This window comes from Chroicocephalus ridibundus, chromosome 30 (assembly GCF_963924245.1).
Source record: "Chroicocephalus ridibundus chromosome 30, bChrRid1.1, whole genome shotgun sequence".
Taxonomy (NCBI): domain Eukaryota; kingdom Metazoa; phylum Chordata; class Aves; order Charadriiformes; family Laridae; genus Chroicocephalus; species Chroicocephalus ridibundus.
Window position 1 is genome coordinate 91028 of NC_086313.1, and position 24541 is coordinate 115568.

The following is a 24541-nucleotide window of genomic DNA, read 5'->3' on the forward strand; positions in this document are numbered from 1 at the left end:
ACACATCGCAACGGGTGCAGGATGCAGAGAGGACTTTGCGACACCCATCGCGACGTCCCCTGTGGATGCTACACCCGTCACAACGCCCCCTGTGGCTCTCAAAGCCATCGGAATGTCTCCTGTGGATCCTGCACCCATTGCAACGTCCCCTGTGGGTCCAGCACCCATCACAACATCCTTTATGGATCCTGCACCCACCAGAACGTCCCCTGTGGATCCCGCACCCATTGTCACATCTCCAATTTGTCCTACACTCATCACAACGTCCCCTGTGGATCCATCACCCATCACAACGTCCCCTGTGGATCCTGCACCCATCACAATGTCCCCTGTGGACCCCGCACCCATCACAATGTCTCCTGTGGACCCTGCACCCATCGCAACGTCCTCAGCAGCCTTTTTGCCGGGAAATCGTGGCAGGTGAAGGAAACCAGCTGCACTTTTTCACCTCCTGGCTTCCCCGTCTTCACCAGAAACTCCAGTTCTCTGGAAGCCGGGAGGCGGGGGGTGGTGGGGGACACACGGGACAGTGTCACAACCCGACCTCCTCGAGCCGTGCCAGGACTCAGCAGCCTCTACCCCATTCATCACGAGATTCTGCTGAATCAGCTGAAATCCGCCCTTTTCAGAGCCAATTCCTTCTCCTGCTGGTGCCGGGGGGAGGTCCGCGAGGAGATTCTCCAGAAAACACAGATAAGTCTCTTGGACCCATCACAGGAGACATTGTGATGAGTGCAAGACCCACAGGGGACGTTGCAATGGGTGTGAGATCCATAGAAGACACTGGGATGGGAGCAGCGTCCACAGGGGACGTTGCGATGGGTGTGAGATCCACAAGGGACGTTGTGATGGGTGCAGGGTCCACAAGGGACGTTGTGATGGGTGCAGGGTCCACAGGGGATGTTGAGATGGGTGCAGAGTCCACAGGGGACATTGTGGTGGGTGTGAGATCCATAGAAGACACTGTGATGGGTGCAGGGTCCACAGGGGACGTTGTGATGGGTGTGAGATCCATAGGAGACATTGTGATGGGTGCAGGGTCCACAGGGGACGTTGTGATGGGTGCTGGATCCACAGGAGACATTGTGATGGGTGCAGCATCTACAGGGGACGTCGTGATGGGTGCCGGGCCCACAGGGGACGTTGTGATGGGTGAAGGACCCCCAGGGGACATCGCGATGGGTGTAGGACCCTCTTCCCTCCCTACTACTACGACCATTAGGTTCTTCACGTTTCTTCACTGTTACAAACGCCTGGGGGAGGGATAAATCCCGCTGCACCCCCCCGAGGTCCCCAGCTGCACCCCAGCCCCCCTCCCAGGCTTCCACTCGTCGCCCCCCCTACCCCCCACCCCCCAACCCCTGAGAAAACCTCCCCAAAACCTCATTAAACGGCTGGAAACGCCGCGCTCGCAGCGCATTCGTCCCGCTGAGACCCCCCCCAACCCCCCCAACCCCCACTTTTTCGCCGCCTCCGGGGTGGATGGAGAGGACGGGAGGGGCGTTTGTTGGTGTTTTTATTTTATTTTATTTTATTTTATTTTATTTTATTTTATTTTATTTTATTTTATTTTATTTTGTTTTATTTTGTTTTATTTTGTTTTATTTTTTTGTTTTGTTTTGTTTTGTTTTGTTTTAGTTTTTTTTTTAGTTTTTTTTTTACTTTCCTGAGACGGATTAGAAAAATCCTTAACAGGAATTCCCGAGACCTTCAAGCCCCGCCCCCGCATCTGTCCCGTCCCCTTGCCAAAAAAAATAAAAAAAAATAAAATAATAATAATAATAAAAAAAAAAATTTCACCTCCGAGCCCGAAAACAGCCGGAGGAGCCCAAATGCCTCCCGCCCTCCCAAAACCGACCTCTGGGGAGACGCCGGTGGGGGGGGGAGAAGTTGGGGGGGGGTGGAGAAGTTGGGGGGGGGGGTGGGGGGGGTGGAGAAGTTGGGGGGGGGTGGGGGGGGGGGGGAGGGAAACGCGGCTCCGCGCTGCCTTGATGGGCAGAAAGTTGGCGGGTTCCGCGCCGTTTACGGGATTTTCTTTTTTTTTTGTTTAGTTATTTTTATTTATTTTTTTTTCTCGCGGCGGGGGAAGGGGGGGGCCGGGAGGGCTGCGCGTTAAAAGAAGGGGCAGGATGCGACAGAAATCCCGTTGTTTTGGGTTTTTTTTGGGTTTTTTTTGGGTTTTTTTTGCGGTGGAAGCGGGACGCGGCGAGGTATCGGGATAAAGGGCTTCATCTCCGCGGCGGGCACCCACCGCTCCCTCGGGCGGCCGCTCTCCTCAAAACGGCTTAAAAAACGGCCGGGAACGAGGGGAAAAGCTCCCGAAAAAAAAAAAAGCAGCCGGTTCGCTGCAAAAAGAAGGATTTTTTTATTGTTTTTTAATTTTTTTTATTTTTTTCCCGTTCCCAATCGGCTCCCCCAATGCGCCCTTCCGCGGCGCATCCTCCACCCTGCCTCAGTTTCTCTTTTCCCAGCTGGGAAAACACCTAAATGGTGGTTTTTTATTCCCCCCCCGCCCCCAAATCCCTCCAATTTATGCTTAGTTTTTCTCCACAGGGTGATTCCCGCAGGCGGGACCCCAGGTCCGGGGGGTGGGTGGGGGAAAAATTAAAAAAAAAAAAAAAGGGACGAGTTAAAAAGGTTAAAATTCCGATTTTTCTTAACTCTCGGCCCCAAACTAAACCCCCCCCCCCCCCGAAACTTTCCTAGCCGCGCGATTCTTTTAAAAAAATCAGCCAAAATAATCCACCCCCACGCTCCCCCCTCCACATCACGGGGTAAAAAAATGCCGCGAAAAGAGCCTGGCCTGGGGTATTTTAACGAGAAACCTTTCACCTCCGGAGCATCCTTGGGCCGCTTCATCAGTTTGTTGTTGGGTTTTTTTTTTTGGTTTTTGTTTTTTTTTTTTTAATTTTTACAGATTTTTACGATTTTGCAGGAGCCGGGATGAAGCCCTCCTTCGCTTTCCTGCTCCTGACGTTGGGTAGGTTCACAAAAAAAAAAAAAAAAAAGACAAAAAAAAAAAAAGACGCGATCGTCTTCTGACGGAAAAACCGCGGGCGGTGGTTTCTCCCGGGTCAATATCTCCGTCTCTTCCCCAGGAGCTGTGACGGACGTGCAACCGGCGCAAGAAAAAGGTAGGGTTTTTTTTGCCTGAAGGGAAGGTATTTCCACCCAAAACCGGGGTTGTTTCCGCTTTCGTGGTGGGAAGCGGGGAAGGGAGCGGAGGTTATGTGGAAATCAGATATTTTAGCTTCGCGCTCTTTGCCCTCAAATGCCATCCAGAGGGAGCTGGACAGGCTGGCGGGGCGGACCCGTGTCAACCTCGTGAAGTTCTCGATGAACTTGAGGTTCCTCATGGCCAAGCGCAAGGGTCCCGCACGTGGGTTGGGGCCATCCCAAGCACAAACCCCGGCCGGGCAGAGAAGGGGCTGAGAGCAGCCCTGAGGAGAAGGACGCGAGGATGGTGGTGGTTCGTGGAGGATGGGGAGGATGGAGGAGAAGGACTTGTTGGTGGATGAGAAGCTCAACACCACAAGCCGGCAACGGTACGCCGGTAGCCCAGGAAGCCACCGGCAACTTGGGCTGCGTCCCCAGCGGGGTGGAGGGAGGGGATTCTGCCCCTCTGTTCCGCTCCGGGGAGATCCCCCTGCAGCGCCGCCTCCAGCTCCGGGGCCAGCAGAAGGACATGGACCTGTTGGAGCGGGGCCAGAGGAGGCCACGGAGATGATCCGGGGGCTGGAGCCCCTCTGCCGTGAGGACAGGCTGAGAGAGTTGGGGGGGGGTGGGGAGTTCAACCCGGAGGAGACTCCGGAGAGACCTTGGAGCCCCTTCCAGTGCCTAACTGGGCCTACAGGAAAGCCGGGGAGGGACTCTTGGTCAAGGAGAACAGCGATAGGACGAAGGGGACGGTTTGAAGAGATTGAGATGAGATCTCCGGCAGAAATTCTTGGCTGTGAGGGCGGTGAGCCCCTGGCCCAGGTTGCCCAGAGAAGCTGGGGCTGCCCCATCCCCGGAGGGGTTCAAGGCCAGGTTGGACGGGGCTTGGAGCAACCTGGGCCGGTGGGAGGTGTCCCTGCCCAGGGCAGGGAGGTGGGACTGGGTGGGCTTCAAGGTTCCTTCCAACCCAACCCATTCCATGGTTCGATGACATCTGCACGTACCCCGGGCAATTCGCTTCAGCCCTGGTTTCACCCCAACCGTTGGGCAACCAGGAGAAGTCAACCCCATTTTTAGGTGACACCCCCCCCCCCCCCCCAATTTCGAATCAGGAATCCCCAAAAATGTATGAGTTTGGGAGGGGTTTGGGGGGAGGGCCCTCAACCTTCGTCTTCCCGCAGCATCGTTGCTCTACCCCTACGGACTGGCCCAGCGCGACCAAAAGAACCCCAAACTTGACGACGGGACGTCGAAGAAGCTCTCCCTTGCCGTGCCCTTCACCTTCTACGGCAAAAAGTACCAAGCCCTTTACGTACGTGAGCCAAAATCCCACATCTTCGTTTCATTTCTCTCCATTTTTCCATTCCCCCCCCCCCCCCTTTTTTTTTTGGTCCCTTTCCCAGTCCATTTTGTCACTTCTTCCCCAACAAAAATCTCTCCATCCATGGGATGGGCCTGGTTGCCTTAATCTGAAGGTTTGGGGTTTTTTGTTTTGTTTTTTTTTTTTTTCTGGTGCATCAAAGCATCCTCCTGTGGGTGGTGGGGTCCTGGGGGGAGATCTCTACCCTTGGGAGGTCCGTGGCCATGTTTAGGGTGTTATATCCCATCACCCCCCGCTCTTTCTGCTAGAGCTGTAGGTGCAATAACGGCCTAAACGTGGGTGCAGAGATACAGAAGTCGGGGGGAAAGACCCCCCCCGTGTCCCTCTCCAGGGGTACCACGACCACGTCAAGGGGTTGACCCTGTGGTAGGACTCCAAGCTGTGGTTGCCACCACGTGGGGGTTGACCTGACGTCTCTTGCAGGTGAACAACAACGGTGTGATCTCCTTTGACACCCGGGTCAACCAGTACACCCCCGACCCCTTCCCCCTGGCTGACGGACGCCCCTTCGTGGCCCCGTACTGGGCGGACGTGGACAACGTGAACGGAGGGGACATCTTCTACCGAGAGACCACTGACCCCACGCTGCTGGCACGCATCACTGAGGACATCAACCAATACTTCCCAAGATCCCCTTCACCGCCACATGGGCTTTTGTGGCCACCTGGGACCACGTGGCCTACTACGGCTCGACCACCAACAAGGTAAGGACCCACATGTTGGCCTCATGACCCACGTATTGGCCTTATTGACCCACCTGTTGGACTTACATTCCATTTGTTGGTCTTTGCGACCCATTTGTTGGTCTTTGTGACCTCTTCCTTGGCCTTCACGTTCCATATGTGGCCTTCACGACCTATTTGTGGCCTTCCCATTCCATTCTTGGCCTTCAAGACCCATTTGTGTCCCTCTGGCCACCTCGTGCAGAGAAGGAAGCTGTGGTAGACCACCAAAAGTCACCATCTGAAGGTAGACACCAAAAAGCCAGCCCATGGGCCATGCTTGACCAAGGTGCCCACAGTGTCTACCCCCTGCGTGGAGCCCTCAGGGCTAAATCCCACCCAGCCCTGCTTGTCCCACCACGGGTGGTGTCATCTCCCCCTTCCTTTTGGCAGGGCAACACCTTCCAAGCCGCCCTGACCACCGACACCAAGACGTCCTTCATCATCCTCAACTACTGGGACATCCAGTGGACCACGGGGGCGGCCAGCGATGGTGACGCTGAAACAGGTCTTGGTGGGACCCCGGCCCACGTAGGTGGAGCTGAAGAAAAAGCTGAGGGCAATGGGGTGAGGGAGCCGAGGAACTGGGGAGGAGGTTGACCAGTAATGGTTTTTATGGGGACAACGCCAGTTTGCCAAAGGTAGGACTTTGCCCACGATATTTTTGGGGAAAACCACACTGAAGGTAGAACTTTGGCCATAATTATTTTTTGGAGAAGACAGGTTGGCCCATAACAGTTTTTTGGGGACAAGGCCAGGTTCATCCAAGACTGGAAGATGGCCTGTACCATTGGGAGGGGGACAACAATGGCAATGGTAGGATGGTGGCCCGCAAAGTTTTTTGGGGACATCACCAGGTTGGCTCAAGGTAGAAAGTTGTTCCGTGCCATCTCCTGGGGACAATGACGGTGAAGGTTGGAGGATGGCCCAACGATGAAGGTTGCAGGTTGGCCCACAACATTTTTTGGTGACACCAACATCGAAGGTAGGGAATTTGGCCCATAACGTTTTTGGAGGCCACCACCAGCTTCACCGAAGCCCAGAAGCCGGCCCATGAGGTATTTCAGGGCCACCACCAGTAGAAGGTTGTCCCACCCCACGAGTGGCATTAAGTCTCCAAATTCGCCGTTTTCACCTTGTTTTCAGGCCGGCTTCAACAGCGGAGACGACACCAACTTCTACAACATCCCGGCTCCCAGACCGACGCCATCATCAACATCACCCAAACCTCCAACGTCAACGTCCCTGGGCGTTGGGTCTTCCAGGTGGATGACTTTAAGGTGACAGGCGTCCCCACCGAGGTCCCCAAGGTGGCCGACGGCAAAAGCTGCTGGTTGTAAGTTGAAGGGTTGGGGTGGAAACAGAGGAAAAAAAGGAGAATTGGGCAACGGGTTCCTCCTCTTGAGTTCTTGGTTTCTTCCCGTAGGTAAATGAAGTTGTCTGGGGCAGAGGGAATGTCCCCGTCGTGCCCATCTTCCCCGTCGTCCCAGATGTTCCCACCATCTCCATCTTCCCAGCTGTCCCCATCGTCCCCGCTGTCCCCGTTATCCCCTTCGTTCCCGTCTTCTCCATTGTCCTCCTCACCCCGTCATCCATGCTGTCCCCATGGTCCCCGTCATCCCCATCGTCCCTGTTGTCCCCATCTACCCCGTCATCCACGTTGTCCCTGTCATGCCCGTTGACCCCACGGTCCCCATCATCCCTGTCATTCCATTGTCCCCGTTGTCCCCATCTTCCCCGTTGTCCTCACCATCCCCCCTTGTCCCCGTCACCCCTGTCATCTGCATCGTCCCTGTCATCCCCCTCACCCCATTGTCCCCATCATCCCCACCATCCCCGTCGTCCCTGTCGTCCACGTGCCACTGGTGTAGGTGAAGGTCAAGGACACGTCAACGTCAACTGGAGCAATAAAGTGGCAGCCGAACCGCAGTGGCTCCCGTGTCGTTCATCGTTGTCGTTGTCATTGTCGTCGTCGTCATCACTCACGCGCCGCCGCGGGATTTTGGGGCCTTTTGGGCTGGATCCACCCCAAATTCAGTGCCCCTAAGATGTCACACCCACACCATGCCTCACACCCCCCAACAACCCCCCCCACAACCGCAGCGCGCAACGCCCAACTTTGCACGAAACCACCTGCAAAACATGGCGTGACGCGACCCACCCAGCCCACACGCCGCGCACCGCAACTCACCACGGGCCCCCCCCCCCCCGCCCCCTCACCCCAAAACGTCGCACCCGCAACACCCTCTGACACCCTCCCACACGCAACACCCCCCCCACACACAACACAGAGCACACAACTCGTCGCACGTGCGCCCGAAATATTGCACCCGCGACACGACACACCGCGCACAACTTGGCACAAAACACCCCCAAAAGCGCCCCCGCGACACGCTCCGACACACCACACAACTTCGCACCCCCCCCCCCCCCCCCCCCCCCCCCCCTTTGTCCCTGTTTGTCATCCCCCTAAAAGGGATTTTTTTTTTTTTTTTGGGAAAAAAACCACTCTCCTCTCCTCCGCTCTGGCTTTTTCTTTTTTTTTTTTTTTTTGCACCTTTTTGGCCCATTTCACACACACACACACACAAAATCCCCACCCATTTTGTCCCCCCCCCCCTTCCCGCCTCCCCCCCTCGCTTGTAATTTTGGGGCAGGTTTCAACCTCACCGACAATTAAAAAAAAACATTAAAAAATAAATCCCTATTTAGTAATTCAGCCCTTTTTTTTTTTTTTTTTTTTTTTTTTTGACATTTGCATCAACCCCGGCCTGGCTTTAATCAAAACACGCTGTTGGTTTTCCCCCGGATTCACCTTTTCTTCTCGCCAAAAATGATGTTAAAAGCTCTGGGTGGGTCGGTCCCCTGGGTCGTCTGTATTTGTCTTTTTTTTTGTTGTTGTTGTTTTTTCCATTTTCCTGCAAAAAATAATAAAAGGAGGAGCAGGAACCCGGCTGCCCCAGGGTCGCTCTCAGTATTTGCATCAAGGATTTGAGGATAAAACAGAGCTTTTTGGGGCCGGATAAAAACCAGAGGGAGGTAAGGTTAAAACCATATATAACTAAATGTCATTTTTTTGGCAGAAAAGAGCTCAAAATATGAAAATATCTGGAAATTCCTCAGATATTTCCCCCCCCAGCCCCTGGGTTTGTTCCTGATAGCAGATGAATTTGACTGTTTCTGAGGGGATTTTTTTTGGGGGGGAGAAGGAGAAAAGGGGAAAAAAGGGGGGAGAAAAGGGGGAAAAAGGGGGGGAGAAAACGGGGAAAAAGGGGGGGAGAAAAGGGGAAAGGGGAGGAGAAAAGGGGGAAAAAGGGGGAAAAAGGGGGGAGAAAAGGGGGAAAAAGGGGGGAGAAAAGGGGGAAAAAGGGGGGAGAAAAGGGGGAAAAAAGGGGGGAGAAAAGGGGAAAAAAGGGGGGAGAAAGGGGGGAAAAGGGGGAGAAAAGGGGGGAAAAGGGGGAAAAGTGGGGGAGAAAAGGGAAAAAAGGGAGGAGAAAAGGGGAAAAAAGGGGGAGAAAAGGGGGGAAAAAGGGGGAAAAGTGGGGGAGAAAAGGAAAAAAAAGGGAGGGAGAAAAGGGGAAAAGGGGGGGAGAAAAGGGGGAAAAGGGGGGGAGAAAAGGGGAAAAGGGGGGGAGAAAAGGGGAAAAAGGGGGGAGAAAAGGGGAAAAAGGGGGGAGAAAAGGGAAAAAGGGGGGAGAAAAGGGGGAAAGGGGGGGAGAAAAGGGGGAAAAAGGGGGGGAGAAAAGGGGGAAAAAGGGAGGGAGAAAAGGGGGAAAAAGGGAGGGAGAAAAGCGGGAAAAAGGGGGGAGAAAAGGGGAAAAAGGGGGGAGAAAAGGGGGGAAAAAGGGGGAAAAGTGGGGGAGAAAAGGGGAAAAATGGAGCAAAATAAGAGAGGGAAATGGGGAAAAAAGCAGAAGAAGGGAAAAAGAGGAAAAGAGAAGAAAGGGTAAAAAGGAAAAAAGACGAAAATGGAAGGGGGGAAGGGGGAAAAGGGGAAAAGGGGGAAAAAAGGAAATATGTTGAGATGGGGGCTCGAATTTTGTAAAAATTAGGGGGAAGGGGAGAAAATGCCCCCCCAAAAAGCAGATTTTGGGGTCAGGTGCACGTGCAAGCGCAATAAAATATAGATTTTTGGCATAAGTGCAATAAAATAGCAACTTTTGTGATGCACGCGAGTGAAAACCCCCAGATTTTGGGGGCAAAAGAAATGGAGTTTTGGGGCAAATGCACCCAACACTTATTTTGTGGAAAATAAAAAAAATAACCAGATTTTGGGGGATGTGTATGAGTCCAACTGCAATAAAAAGATGAATTTTGGGGGCAAGCGCAATAAACCTCAGCTTTGGGCCACGGGCAAACTTGAGTGCAATTAAAAAAAAAATAAAAATCAGAGAATTTGATCATTTTTTTTACCTTCTGCAGCCAAAGGATGATGGAGGGAGGGGGGAAAGCTGCTGCGTCGCTGCGGGTTTGGACCATCGCGTTATGGGGTAAGTTCAAACAGGGTGGAGAAACGCATCATAACCCGTAAAATCCCCCTAAAAAAAAAAAATTAAAAAAAAAAATGTGAATTACTTAAAAATTAGGTTTTTTCCCAGTCCAAAACCGCCACGTTTCCACCCCCCATCCCACGCAATGATGGGGAAGAGACAAAATTCCCCCCCCCTTTCCATGATACGTAGAGGGGGAAACCAAGAGGCAAAGCCCCCACCTGAGATATATTTTTGGGGAGGATTAGTTGAAAACAGGGCAATTTTCACCCGGCGCCGGCCATGGTCCTTCAGCATCATCTCTGGGCGTGGCTGGCCACCTTTCCACCCCTGTGGCCTTTCGGAGGTGAAAGGGGCCCCCTAAAAAAATAAATAAATAAATAAATAAATCCGAGTTTTCCCCTTCAAATTCCTCCATCTGGCACAAAACCCACCAAAATCCCTTATCTTTTTTTTTCCCCCCGCTGGGGAATTAATTGCTTTTTCTTCGAATTGCCGTTTCTTTAAATCGATAGACTTCCAAATTTCGATTCCTTCAAAAGCACGTCTTCAGTTCAGCATCTGGCCAAATTGACAGACCTTGATTTCTCCAACTTGATAAGTTGGAGAGATCAAAGAGCCGTCAAAAGAAATCAAAAGTCCATCAAAAGCCAATCAAATAAACAGCCGTCGAATCGAAAGCCCGTCGAATCAGACGTTCGTCGAGCCAAATGCCTACCAAATCAATGTTAATTTAAATGTTTATTTCTCCAAAACTATATCCCACCAAAGCAACAGTCCACCCAACCCCTATTCCGTGTCCGCCCAATTAAATTAAGATCGACTGAGGCGCCACCTCAAGCCCAAACGTGAGCTTTGACCCCAGCGGGGGTTGCCAGACTGACCTTACGGCCGATGAAGGCGCTGATGGTGAATTCTCCTCTTCCTCGGTCTTTTCCAGGGGTTTTTTACTTCCTTGGGGTTTGCCGCGGCGGCTCCGCATCACCTGGGGGAAGAGTTCGTGGTGGCCTTCATGCAAAACGGGTTGCAGCAGACCCTCAACAGCGACTTCAAGCTGCTGATCACGGGTTATTCGCCCTTCACGTCCGTCACCATCTCCATGAAGAAGCCGGGCTTGAGGATGACGGTGCAGGCGACCACGGGCCAAACCATCCTGGTGAAGATCCCGCCCCAGGCGGAGATGGTGGGGAGCAAAACCTTCGACAACACCGTGGTGGTGAGGGCCAACAATGCCATCTCCTTGGTGATGGTCAACGAGAAGCCCACCTCGGTTGACTCAGCCGTGGTGTACCCAGTGCACAGTTGGGGCACGGAGTACCACGTGGTGACGCCCAACGTGGGCACTGACCGCTACGGCGAGTTCGTGGTGGCCGCCTGGGATGAGCCTACCACGGTTGATGTGCACCTCAAAGCCACGGTGACCTACCAAGGCCAGTCCTACCCCCGGGGCTCAGTGCTCCCCATCAGACTGGAGACCTTCCAAGCAGTCCAGCTCCAAAGCCCGTCTGATATGTCCGGCACAAGGATTGTGGCGCAGAAACCTGTGGCCGTCTTCACCGGCCACACTTGCTTGGCCAGATTCACCCACTGCGACCATTTGGTGGAGCAGCTCCAGCCCGTTTCCAGCTGGGGCACCACTTTCATCGTCCCACCGTTACCTTTTGAGACTCAATCGGATATTGTCTACGTCTCCACTTCCCAGCCCACGCGCGTGGAGTCTCAACACGGGGTCACCAAGACCGTTCGGGAGCTACGGCCCAGCCGGTCAACGCTCTACGGACTCCAAGCCTTAAACACCTTGTACCTCTCTGCCAACGCTGGCATCCAGGTCATTTTTTTTGCCGATGGAGGTATTAAAGACGCCATCTCTTATGACCCCTTTTTTATGACCATCCCAGATGTCTCCAGCTACTGCCACTCCTACAACATCTTTGCCCTGGAGGGTTACGATAATTATGCCCTGTTGATCGCCAAGACCTCGGAGACATCGGGAATGATGCTCAACAAAATGCCGTTGAGAAACGTCGCGTGGAAACCGGTCCCGGGGACCGATTACTCCTGGGCCGGGCAAAGGTTGGGTAGTCAATTCACCGTCCATATGGTAGAGCACAAGACGTCCCCCTTCGGGTTGCTCAGCGTGGGGATCCGGGAGCAAAAAGCCTACGGGTCACCGGCCGTTTGTGACAGTGGTGAGTGCCCCATGGCCACCTCCAGCTCCCCACGGCCACCTCCAGCTCCCCTCACCCCCTTTTTGCTTCCCTCCTGCCCCCCTCTCGAAAGCGCGGTTGCGATGCGAGGCAAAACCACACGTTTTTTGGGGTCAAAATTTTGCCCTCCGAGCCGGGGGTCTCTAACCATCCCCTTTTCCGCTCTCACAGACGACGGAAAGCTGAGCTCGCGTCGAGAAAAGTATCTAAAATTAACTGGTTTGAGCTGAAACTCAGCTTTTCTCTCTTGTAGCACGAGGACAGGCAGGTCTAAAAGGGGGTAAATTCACCCAACATGGCTTTGGCCCACCTTAGGAGAGGATATATCACCTATAGATATATCACCTATAAATAAATATATCGCCTATAAATAAATATATCGCCTATAAATGTATTGCCTATAAATAATCAATCCGTAATTAAGCAATCATTGAAAGGAGCCTCAAGCGATCAACTCAGATGGTCAAATCTAAGCTTAATGTGGCTAAACCTACCCGGGATAAATTCTTATCTATAAATAATCTATAAATAATCAATCCGTAATTAAGCAATCAATGAAAGGAACCTCAAGCAACCAAGCCCGACGGTCAAGTCTAAGCTTGCGGTGGTTAAACCCGTCTGGGATAAATCCCTGCTTTAATCCCGTGGAGATCTGGAAGTGCCAGTTGACCGTTCACGGTGACGCTGGCACTGTCCCCGAGGCCACATCTGCCAGCAAAGTCGCCTCCCCCCAAATAATCCTGCACGATTTCTTCCAGATCCCTGCCGGCTCGTGAAATGCCGGGCGAAGGAGACGTGCAAGCTGGAGAAGGGGGAGGCCGTGTGCGTGCACGACTACATGGGCACCTGCATGGGGTCGCAGTCCCCGCAGTACCACACCTTCGACGGGATGACCGTGGACATCCGGGGCGGCTGCACCTACACCGTTGCCAAGTATTGCGGCAACGATCCCACCCTGGTGCCTTTCGTGGTGGAGGAGAAGAAGAGCGAAGGCGATTTCACGGAGCGGTTGACCAACGTCTACGCGTACGGCTACAACATCTCCATCCACAAAGGAGAGGAAGGTAAAATCCAGGTGGGTTCTTCCAGGTCGCGGCAGCGTTATTCGGGATAAAGCGTTTTGTGGAAGAGGATAAAACGTTGTAGCAGGCGAGGTTGAAATAAAAAATAAAAAAATAAATAAAAAATAAAGGAGGAGAACCACCGAAACCATGGAATATTGGGTAATTTTTGCATAACAGATCAAGACATGGCAAAGGGGAGAGTGTTTTGTACCGGACTCGAGATGTCCTCAGAGGTGCCTCCAACTAAAGTATGCTCATTTTTTGGTTAGCCTCAAGAAAAAGGTTGTTTTAAGGCTGCAACTCTACCGTGAGGTCAGCTTTATCCATGGGGTCCACCAACCATGGAGATCTAACCCCCGCCAAAAAAAAAAAAAAAAAAAAAGGAGTCTAGGTGAGACGTAAGTCTGTTTTACCAGGTTAGATGTGGTTTCTCCCAGCCGTGCAGTTCAGTGGTCTTCATATAGCTGAGATTTTTACGCTGAGGAGTTGAAGGAGATGGTCGTCCCATGACGCATTTGGGTTTGGATCTTCTCCTGCTAAAGCCTGTGGCCCATCTACGGGACGTGGGGCAAAATTGCCGGTTTCTGCTGATAATTTGCTTCTTCCTGAAAGAAGTTCCTCTTTCTGATTGTATCTATGTGCTTTGTGGGGGCTGAGATTTAATCCTCCTTCTTCTCCTTTCCCCCGAGGTCAACAACAAACTCACCAGCCTACCGGCCACCCTGGAAGCGGGGAAGATCCAGATCTTCCAAAACGAAGGTCGGACCATCCTGCAAACGGACTTTGGGCTGCAGGTGACCTACGATGACGACTGGGCCATAATGGTGGCCGTGCCCAGCAGCTATTTCGGGGCCACCTGTGGACTCTGCGGCAACTTCAACGAGGACACCGAGGACGAGGCGACGCTTGCTGATGGCACTCGGGCTGCCAGCGTGGAGGATTGGGCTGAGAGCTGGCGAGATCCCTCCTGCCAGGATGATTGTGGAGACCAGGAGACGCTGCAGGACACAGCGGGATGTGGTGAGCTCAGACTGGGGGGGGAACCGAGCTTTTTGGGAGAAAAAGAAGAGAATCTCCATGGGGACCTGGCAGCGAGTGCCTAAGTGGTGTTGCTCACCCCACCAAGTTGACGCTTGTAGGCATCAACTTAACCAACCATCTCCTGCATCGGAGAAGGATTGTGTTGCTCTTTTCATGCCAAACCACCCCAAAATGCACTTTACCTGACTTCAGGCGTCCGTAACACACAGAATTACGCAGGGGTTTTCTTGAGGGCCACCCCTACGGGGTGTCTCAGGGACTCCAAGTCACTTGTAGGTATCAACCAAGCCAACGTAGGAGCCCGATGTCCCTCTAGGGAAAGTGCTTAGCTCCTCCCTTGTGTTGCCCTCTATTATTTTTATTTTTTTTTTGAGATTTTCTCAAATATCATCCCCACAGCTCAGAGATGCCCCAAAAACAGCCACTTTGAGGCCTGTGGGACGGCGTGCCCTGCCACCTGCGCCGACCCCAAAGCCCCCGCGTCCTGCGACCAGCCGTGCGGGGCCAGCTGCCAGTGCAACGAGGGCTTCGTCCTCCACGACGATGCGTGCGTCCCGGTGGAGGCCTGCGGTTGTCTCCACAACGGTCGCTCCTACAAGGTCCGGGAGGAGTTTTGGGAGGACGGGAGCTGCCAAAGTCGGTGCCGATGCGAGGCGGGGGGCAAGGTGGCTTGCAAGAAGGCTGGGTGCAAAGCCCACGAGAAATGCGTCACGGTCAACGGCGTCCCCAGCTGCCAGGCGAACAACTACTTCACCTGCATCGGGACGGGCGATCCTCACTACACCACCTTCGACGGGTTGAGGTATGACTTCCAAGGCACCTGCATCTACCAGTTCGCAGCCCTCTGCGCCCAGGACCCCAAACTGGTCCCCTTCACCGTCAAGGTGGAGAACAACAACCGGGGCAGCAAAGCCGTGTCCTTCACCAAAACCGTCACGTTGGAGGTCTACGGCAACGTCATCAGCATGAGCCAGGAGCATCCGGGCAAGGTCAAGGTAGGCGGCCACCAAGGACCTCATGCGACCTTCCTCTAAACTGCTTATTTGCTATGTTTCCCCCCCAAATCCCCCTATTTTTGACTCACCCACGCTTCCACAGAAGCATCAATTTCTGCCTGCCGTCTCCAGAGGGAGCCCCGAGCAGCTGGTTTGGATTTAAACGCCTTATTTTTAAGCTCTTAAAGAAGTTCATATTAAAAAAAAAAAAAAAAAAAAGAAAAAAAAAACCCCTACGACTTGTTTATGGTGTGCTGGAAACAGCCGATTTTCGCTCTGGCAAACCGAGCGAGTGGAAAAATAGCCATGAATAATGGCAAAAAGACTTCCACAATCAAAAGCTTATTAAGTTTGTATTTCCTTTCTCCCCGCCAGCTGCAAACTGACTCAATTCATTTGGGAAAAGTTCGATTCCCGCCTGGTTTTAGCCCAAGCGTTGCACAAAAGGGTCAGCCACCACTTTTCCTTTATTTTCCCTCGCCGAATGATAATATTTTCCACTGAATATAGAACCCTATGTCTGGAAGTCCTCCTCATGCGAAAGGATTTTTGCAGAAACACCCAAGTCTTGAGCAATTTGCATTTGCCTGGAAATCCTTCCCCTGCCAAACGTTTCGTGCAACGCCCCAAATCTCCAGCGATTTGCATTTGACCATAAAGTCCCCTCGGTGCAAAGCATTTTGCAAAATCCCCTGAATCTTGAGCAGTTTGCGTTTGCCTGGAGATACTTGCTGGGTTTTTAGAAACACTCAAAACTCAAGGAATTTGTAATTTTTCCCGAAATTCTCCTCACGCAAAGAATTTACCAAAACCGCACCGAACTTGGCTGATTTGAATTTGCCCGGAAATCCTCCCCATGCAAATGATTTTTGCAAAAATGCCCCGATCTCAAGCGATTTTCATTGGTTTTGCAGAAACGCCCAAATCTTGAGTAGCTTGTGTTTGCCCGGGAATCCTTCTTGGTTTTTTAGAAACACCCAAATCTCAAGGAATTTGCATTTTTCCCCCCTGGAAATTCTCCTCGTGCCAAGCGTTTACCAAAAACGCCCCAAACTTGACTGATTTGAATTTGCCCGGAAATCCTCCCCGCGCAAAAGCTTTTGCAAAAACGCCCCGATCGCGAGCGTTTTGCGTGAGCCGTTTGCCGCCCCGATGCCACCCCTGACCCTCCGACGCCACCTCCCCCAGGTCAACGGTGCCTTCGTGGAGCTCCCGTTCACCCAGCAGGGCCAGTTCGAGCTCTACCGCAGCGGCGTCCACGGCTTCGTCCGCACCGCCTTCGGCTTGCGGGTGAGCTTCGACTGGTACAGCTACGCCCGCGTCATCCTCCCTGACGCCTACGCCGGCGCCGTCTGCGGCCTCTGCGGCAACGCCAACCGCGACCCCGACGATGACTTCATCACCCGCGACGGCAAACGGGCCGCGGATGAAATCCAGCTGGCCAATAGCTGGAAGGTGGGAGACGTCCCCGGCTGCTCCGCCGGTTGCGTGGGGGATTGCCCGGTGTGCAACGAGGAGCAGAAAAAGCCCTACCGCGGTGACGGCTATTGCGGGGTGATCGCCAGAGCTGGGGGGCCCTTCCGGGCTTGCCATCGTGCCATCGATCCCACACCCTTCCTCGAGGATTGCGCCTTTGATGCCTGCCACTACAAAGGCCACCGGGCCACCTTGTGCAAAGCCATCGCCGCCTACGTGACGGAGTGCCAGAGCCATGGCATCGGCGTGGAGCCATGGAGGACGCCGTCCTTCTGCGGTGAGTGGGGCCAGAAAGGGATTTTCCCCTGCGCTCGGCCGCAAAAATAAGGTTTGGAGCCCAACCGCCCACTCTTGGCTTTACTTAGAGCCGATGGAAACAAAATGCTTCCAAAATTGGGTTTATTTCCCCCTTTTCCAACATCTCCTGGCAACGCATTCAGTTTATCCTCTCCCTCCGCAGCTCCGAGGGCAAATGGTGAGTTTAGATGCGGGGAAATTCCCTCCGACTCATTTCCAAAGCAAAATTCGTTCCTTCCTTCATGCAACAGTGCAAAATAAGTCCCCGTTGCCCTCCAGATTCTTCCTTGATGCAAGAAAGGGGAAGACAAAATCAGTCCCTGTCGCTCTCTGGAGCGATATTGATGCTCGGCCACTTGAGATCCGCTCAGATTTGCACCCTAGGCTTCGGGCTGATGAAAGAATAGGATTTACCTGCCCCATTTCTGGCCGTTCCTTCCAGAAAAATTATTAGATCGTCTCCCTCTGCGGCCCCGAGGCCAAACAACGAGTTTCAACGCAAATATGGATGGGGGGGGAAAATTCCCCTCCCACCCGTTTCTGAAGATGAATTTGTTCTCCCCTTCATGCAAGAGAGCAACATAAATCCGTTCCGCCCTCCACGTTCCTCCTTCACTTGCCCCCCAGCCACAGTGGGAATTACTCACCCTGCTGCTTTCGGCTGCAAATCCAAAGCGGGGGCTTCATCTTTTCTCCTCTGCTTCTTGCAGGCCCCTCCTGCCCCCGCCATTCGCACTACGAGCTCTGCGGGAGCAGCTGCCCGGCCACATGTCGGGGTCCAGCCGTCCCCGAGGGCTGCGAGTCGGTGCTGTGCATCGAGGGCTGCTTCTGCGACCAGGGCTTCGTCCTCAGCGGTGACGAGTGCGTGCCGGCGGGCGAGTGCGGCTGCGAGCACCGGGGCCGCTACTACAAGAAAGGGAAGGATTTCTACGCCTCGTGCCGGGAGAGATGCCGTTGCAAAGCCAAGGGGGTGGTGGAGTGCGAGGAGGTCTTCTGCGGTGCCCACGAAGAGTGTCGAGTAGAGGACGGGGTGCTGGGGTGCTACCCGGCCGGCTACGGGCGGCTGGTGGTGTCGGGCGACCCGCACTACATGACGTTCGACGGGCGAGCCTTCGATCTCCGGGGCTCCTGCACCTACGTCCTGGCCCGGCTCTGCAAGCCGGAACCGCGACTGGCCAACTTCTCGGTGCTGCTGGAGCACGACGTGGGCGGCCGGGGCAACGTGGCCCTGATGAAGAAGGTGGTCGTCTCCATCCACGGCTACAGGGTCAGCATGGAGAGGGGACGGAAGTGGGAGGTGATGGTAAGTCAGGAGGGGGACGTCCCGCATCCGGGTGGGCAAAGCCTGTGGCGCGTGCGTGCACGCAAAAATCCCTCAGGGCGGTCACCCGCGCAAAAATTTTGTACGCAAAATGGCCCGCCGCGTGCAAAATCCCCACGTGGGTAAGCCAGGGCGTCCCCGTCCCTCAGCGCGCACCCATGCGCAAGACCCTTCGGTGCGCACGCGCACATAAAATCCCTTGGATGCACGCGTGCGCGCGAAAACCCCCGCCATCCAGGAGCTGGGATGGTTCCGTCCCTCGGCGCGCCCACGCGTGGAAAAATCCTTCGGCGCACACCCACACGCAAGACTCCCCCACTGGGAAGTCGGGATGCCCCCACCCCTCGGTGCGCACGTGGGTGCGATATCCCCCCCGGTGCGTGCGTGCATGCCCCATCCCCTTCCTCCGTGCCCACCCCAGGTGGACGGGGAGCGCTACACGCTGCCACTGGTGACAGAAGACAAGAAGCTACGGATTGGCCAAGAAGGGAACAACATCGTCCTCCAGACCGTCGCCGGCCTCCGGCTCCTCTACAACGTGGCCACCTACCTCCTCATCACCATCCCCGACGTCTACCGGGGCCGCGTGTGCGGACTGGGTGGCAACTACAATGGGGACCCCAGTGACGACTTCCAGCTGCCCAGTGGGTCCCTGGCGCAGAGCACCGAGGAATTCATCGCCTCCTGGAAGATGCCAATGGAAGATGGAGCGTGCACCGACGGCTGCAACGGCAAGGTCTGCCCCATGTGCGATGCCACCGACGCCGCTCCCTACAGTGCCGGTGACTCCTGCGGGCTCATCCGGGACCCGGCGGGACCTTTCGGGCCATGTCACCCACGGGTGAGCCCGGTGGAGTATTTTAACCACTGCCTCCACGACGTCTGTGCTGCCGACGGCGCCCGCGATGCCCTGTGCCACAGCCTCCAAGCCTACGCCGCCGCTTGCCAAGCCGCCGGAGCAGAGATCGGCGGCTGGAGAACGACCACTTTTTGCCGTAAGTGCTCCAGAATATCTCCACGGAGCCGCTTCGACTCCTATTTTCCTCCAAAGCCACATTTTCCCCCAGAAAAACCCTCCAATTTTGCAATCACGGCTTTTTTCCCCCTCCCCCCCAGCTTTTGAGGTAAATTTGCTTTCGTTGTCCGGAGCGCAAAGACATACGAATGACGCGAGGCGGCCTTTTGCTTAACTTCCCCCCCCCCAAAATCTATCAAATAGCCCGGAAACTATTTTTAAACCTCCCCAAAAAAGCTCATTTTGGGGCTTCAGTCACCTATTTCCCACCAAAAACACCCTGGAAGAAAGAAATTCCGGCTTATCGCCTCCAAAATGTCAATATTTGCGTCAAACGGATGGGAAAGGGGCGTCCCTCTGCTTTGCCTCGAGGTGATTCACGACACGCAAACGCTGTGACTTGGACGTTAAAAGCAAGATTCGGTTGTTTTAGCACCTTTTGGAGCCATCAGGGATGCCCATCGGCTGGCCATGGGTCTCCTGTCACCCCTAGGGATGCCCCATTGGATCCAGGAAAAACAGTCATGATTTTTTTTTTTTGGTGTGGGGGGGTAATAATGTTATTTCTCCCCTTTCCGCCCCCTCCCCAGCTCTCTCCTGCCCACCCCACAGCCACTACGAGCTCTGCACCCGTACCTGCGATTTCACCTGCTCCAGCCTCTCCGTGCCGGCCCCGTGCAGCTGGACGTGCTTTGAGGGCTGCCAGTGCGACGATGGCTTCCTCTTCGATGGCGAAGCTTGCGTGTCCCTGGAGCAGTGTGGCTGCGTGCACCAGGGACGGTATTTCAAGGTGAGGTTGGCCATCGAGGCTTGGCCTTGGGTGGTTTCGGTGGAAATCAGGCGGAGGAAGGATTGTGGGGTGGGTTGTCCCATCTGGGTGACGCAACTGGTTTGGGGAGTCAGTCTTTGATGGGGTGGGTTGTCCCAACTAGAGGATGACACTGGTTTGTGGCCTCAATCCTCGATGACTTGGGTTGTCCCATCTAGACAATGCAACAGGGTTGGGGTCTTGATCTTCAGTGAAGTGGGTGGCCCCATCTAGATGATGCAACGGATTTGAGGATTCCATCTTTGAATGGTTGTCCCACTTGGCCAACGCAACTGGTTCTGGGACTGGTTTTGGGTTGCCACTTCATTTTAAGGAGAGATGTCCAAAATAACGCAATTAATAACATCCTAAAATGTGCATTTTCGCTCCAATCGACCAGGGGAAAAGGACAATTAATTCATTGCGTTGCGCAACCTCCACCAAATCCATCTCAGGGTTTTTCTCTCTCTCTCTCTCTCTCTCTGGGATTTCTCCCCCCCTTGAAGGTGGGAAACTCCCCCCAAATTTGGAGATGGCGTCCGTGCGGATTAACCTTCGAGCCTTTCCTTTCCAGGCAGGCGAGACCATCATCTCCAGCAATTGCTCCACGAAATGCAGTTGCCACCCATCCCGGGGACTTGTCTGTGAGGACGTACGGTGCTCCCCGATGGAGGTCTGCGCCACGCAGGACGGGGCGCAGCGGTGCGTCAAGCGGGAAGGCCAGTGCCGGGTCTCCCCGGGGGCCTCCTTGACCACGTTCGATGGGGCCGGGGGAAGGCTCTTCGCCAGCGGCACCTACAAAGTGGCCGCCCTTTGCAACGAGCAGTCACCCAACTGGTTCAAGGTGGTGGTGGAGGTCAGCGAGTGCCGAGACGACAACGTCCCGGCCGCCGTGGCCATCTTCATCTTCTTCCGCGAGGCTTTTATCACTGTGAATAACAACATGGAGGTGTGGGTAAGCTGGGGCAGGGCATGGGCAACCCTTGAGGACGAGAAAGATGATTCATTAAATTAAGACATGCAATTTGGGTCAGATTTATCTCCTCTTCCTCGAGACGCCCGTAGGCGTTCAAGCCCAACGATATCGTTGTGCTGTACTATTTTTTACGGGGCAGTCTGGGATTTTTTTTTTTTAACCCATTTTTGGCATTTTTCCTTGCCGCAGGTGAATGGTCTTTTCACCCGCCTTCCAGCTGCGGTCTCCAAAGCCATTTCCTTGAGCGCGGCGGCGGGGAACATCACCATCTCCCATACGTCGGGGCTGGATGTGCTCTTCAGCCCCAGCGGGGAGGTGACGGTGACCGTGGGGGCCACCTTGGTCAACCGGCTCTGCGCTCCCTGCGGCAACTTCAACGGCGATGCCAGCGATGACCTGAAGCTGCCCAATGGCCGGGCTGTGAAGAGCATCGCAGAGGTCGTCGACGCCTGGAAAGCCAGGGATTTCGCGGGATGGTGAGTCACTCCCAAAAGACACCCCCTGCCTCCCAAACCATGGGTTGATCTTGTTTTCTTTTTAAGCCTGGGCAAGCAAGAGGGTAGGGAACAACCTCCATGGGGCATCACTGGGTTGGGCTAGGAGGCATCCGGGAAGGACTTCTCCATCTTCTTTGGTTTCATCCACAGCGACTGACACACAAACCCAAGGAAATTATTCCGGTAAGTGGCTCTTCTCCTCCTTTGCTGTCACATCTCATGCTCCAAATGCTCCTGCAGCCCCGCAATCGGATGAGGCTTAGTTTCTTTGACCCTCCCGAATTAATTAGCTGAATAACTGAGGGTTTCTGGTGCCTCAGCACGGACTGGCCGTAGAAAGAAGTGCATGAAGAGCAGACACCCCTTAGCTTCGACGTAGAACATCCGGTACAAAACAACCCAAACCGGGATGCCCAGGATAGTTTTCTTCGGAGAAAGAGAAACTGAGCCAAGATTGAGCTGAAAAAACAGTTCTTCAGCGTCTCCGCGGGACGTTTTCTGCTTCGCTGCGCCGCTCGGGTCTGTCCTCAGGAGAAGCAGCGAGGAAAGGCAAATGCAGAGTGGTTGTGACAAATATAGATCAATTTCACTGAATATAGAATGGTCTTGCCGAATACAGGGCGATTTTGCCCAATATAGAATGGCCTTACCGAGTAAAGGATGATTTTGCCCAATATAGAATAATCTTGCCGAATACAGGGCCATTGTGGCCAACATAGAATGATCTTGCCGAATACAGGGCGATTTTGCCCAATATAGAATAATCTTGCCGAATATAGAATGATCTTGCCGAATACAGGGCGATTTTGCCCAATATAGAATAATCTTGCCGAATATAGAATGATCTTGCCGAATACAGGGACACCTTGCCCAATATAGAGTGATCTTGCCGAATACAGGGCGATTTTGCCCAATATAGAATAATCTTGCCCAATATACAATGATCTTGCCAAATACAGGGCGATTTTGCCCAATATAGAATAATCTTGCCGAATACAGGGCCATCTTGCCCGATATAGAATAATCTTGCCAAATATAGAATGATCTTGCCAAATACAGGGCGATTTTGCCCAATATAGAATAATCTTGCCGAATATAGAATAATCTTGCCAAATATAGAATAATCTTGCCAAATACAGGGCGATTTTGCCCAATATAGAATAATCTTGCCGAATACAGGGCCATCTTGCCGAATACGGAATGATCTTGCCGAATACAGGGCCGTCTTGTCGAACACAGCATGATCTTGCCGAATACAGAATGATCTTGCCGAATACTTGGCCATTTCCCCCGCAATTTAGAGCCGTTTTCCCCCAATACGGAGCCATTTTACTGAACACAGAGCAACCCCAAAGCCACCGCCCCCGGAGGCCACGACGATCCCTCCGAGGACTATCCCATCTCCGCCTTCCGCTCGCTCGCCCACCTTGCCCCTCCCGCACCCGCCCGCCTGCCCTTGCTCCACCGCCTTCTCCGGCCCCCCGCCCCGCCTGTCCTGCACGGCCCCTCCACGCCGACCCCTAACTCCCTGCCCCCGCTCCCCGACATGCCCTACCGCAACCATTGAACCCTTGCTTCCCCCCTGCTGGGGCCTCCGCGGGAAGAGGGGACCAGGTTGCAACAACGCAGGGGAGGGAACTGCCTGTTTTTTGGCACCGCCCGCGACGCGGAAGACGAAGCCCAACGCCGCCGTTAAGGCTTGGAAACTTTTTAAGCGTTAATCCCCCGCCCGGAGAGAGGACGCGCCCCGTAAAAAAAGAGGGTTGTCTCGAACACAACCCACCCTTTGGGGAGGGGGGAAGACGCAACTTTCTCCTTCCTCGTGATGATGGAAGGGCTGGTGGGGGTTGGCGGGGGCGGGGGACGACCGTGACGGCTGCCCGCGTTTCGTCTCTTCCAGCCGCGCCTCCAACCTCATGCGGATGGAAGCGGAAGCCCCCGTCTACCCTATGCAGTAGAAGAAACCACGCGGGGACCGGCGGGAGAGGAGAGCTGCCCCCCGCGTGCGTGGGCTCAACGCGCACCTTCTTGTAAATACTTCCCCCCCCCTCTGCCCCCCCACGGGGCAGAGGTTTTCGCGCCTCAAGAGGCGCCGACATCGGCCTCTCGGGTTGAGTTTCTCGCAAGCGCGGAAGGAAAACCGGCGCCGAGCTACGACGGACGCCTACCTACGGCAGCGGGTCGCGCGGCCTCAAACGCCTGCACGAAAAAAAGAAGAAAGAAAAAAAAAAACACCAAAAAACAAAAGGGGGGGGGGGGGGCAAACGCTTAACGTGGCCTCAAATCGGCGCTTTCAAAGGGGTGTTTTGAAGCCCTGATCGACTTCAGGTGGAGCGCGAAGCCAAAGGGACCCCGCTGCACCTGAGCGGCCTGAAGGAAAGTGCGATAAACACCTCGAGCCAAAACGAGCGTAAAGTCAAGGTCGGCAGACCCAAATCCCAGCCTTTTTTAACCCACACCCCCCCCCTTTCCCACCCCCCACCCCCCACCCCCAGCCCAGAAACGCACTAGTCCCCTCCACCGTCTTCAGCACAACGCTCCCTGCTGTCGGGTAAATCAATAAAACCCTTTTTACGAAGTTTTTGCCGTGAGTTTGTGGTTGGTTTTGGTTTGTTTTTTTTTTTTCTTTTTTTTTTTTTGCCGGGGCGGGGGGAATAAGAATTGCCGTCTCTGTTTTCCCCTGTCGGTGGGGAAACACCTCAACGTGGTTTTCCCCCCCGCCTCCCAGCAAAAACATCCACGTATTTTTCCGGCAGGGAACACCCCGGCGTGTCTCCCGTGGCGGAAACAGGCGTCGCGGTTCGGGCTGGGTCTCGGCCGATGACGGGGCGGCGGGTGGTCTCCCCCCACCTCCCGCTCCAAGGGGAGGAAGAAGAGAGAGAGATTTGTGAGTTTAGGGGGGAAAAAAAAAAAAAACCCCAACCAAAAAACCCCCCCACGAAACTACTTTACCGAAATATTAATAATAAGGTCAAAAGGAAATAACAAAATAAATACGCATAAATATATACAAAACCGTATCGAGTTCCCAGGGAGATGATGCCACCAGCAAGCGCTGGGAAAATTCCAGACTGGATTCAGTGACGGATGGTGGG

General features: G+C 54.1%; 1 protein-coding gene across 1 annotated transcript; it reads left to right on the forward strand.

Moving 5' to 3' along the window:
- Window positions 1-2088: 2088 nt before the first annotated feature.
- Window positions 2089-23983, forward strand: LOC134508027 (IgGFc-binding protein-like). Its single transcript, XM_063319095.1, is given in 21 exon segments — window positions 2089-2210; window positions 2936-2980; window positions 3099-3134; window positions 4338-4468; window positions 4961-5159; window positions 5162-5241; window positions 5653-5790; window positions 6406-6442; window positions 6445-6595; window positions 9692-9749; window positions 10690-11938; window positions 12715-13031; window positions 13710-14040; window positions 14461-15056; window positions 16245-16809; window positions 17540-18132; window positions 18572-19145; window positions 19756-19955; window positions 20548-20928; window positions 21139-21425; window positions 23347-23983. Coding segments are annotated over 20 exon segments (6018 nt in total). The 5' UTR covers window positions 2089-2210; window positions 2936-2943; the 3' UTR covers window positions 23405-23983.
- The last annotated feature ends 558 nt before the right edge of the window (window positions 23984-24541 follow it).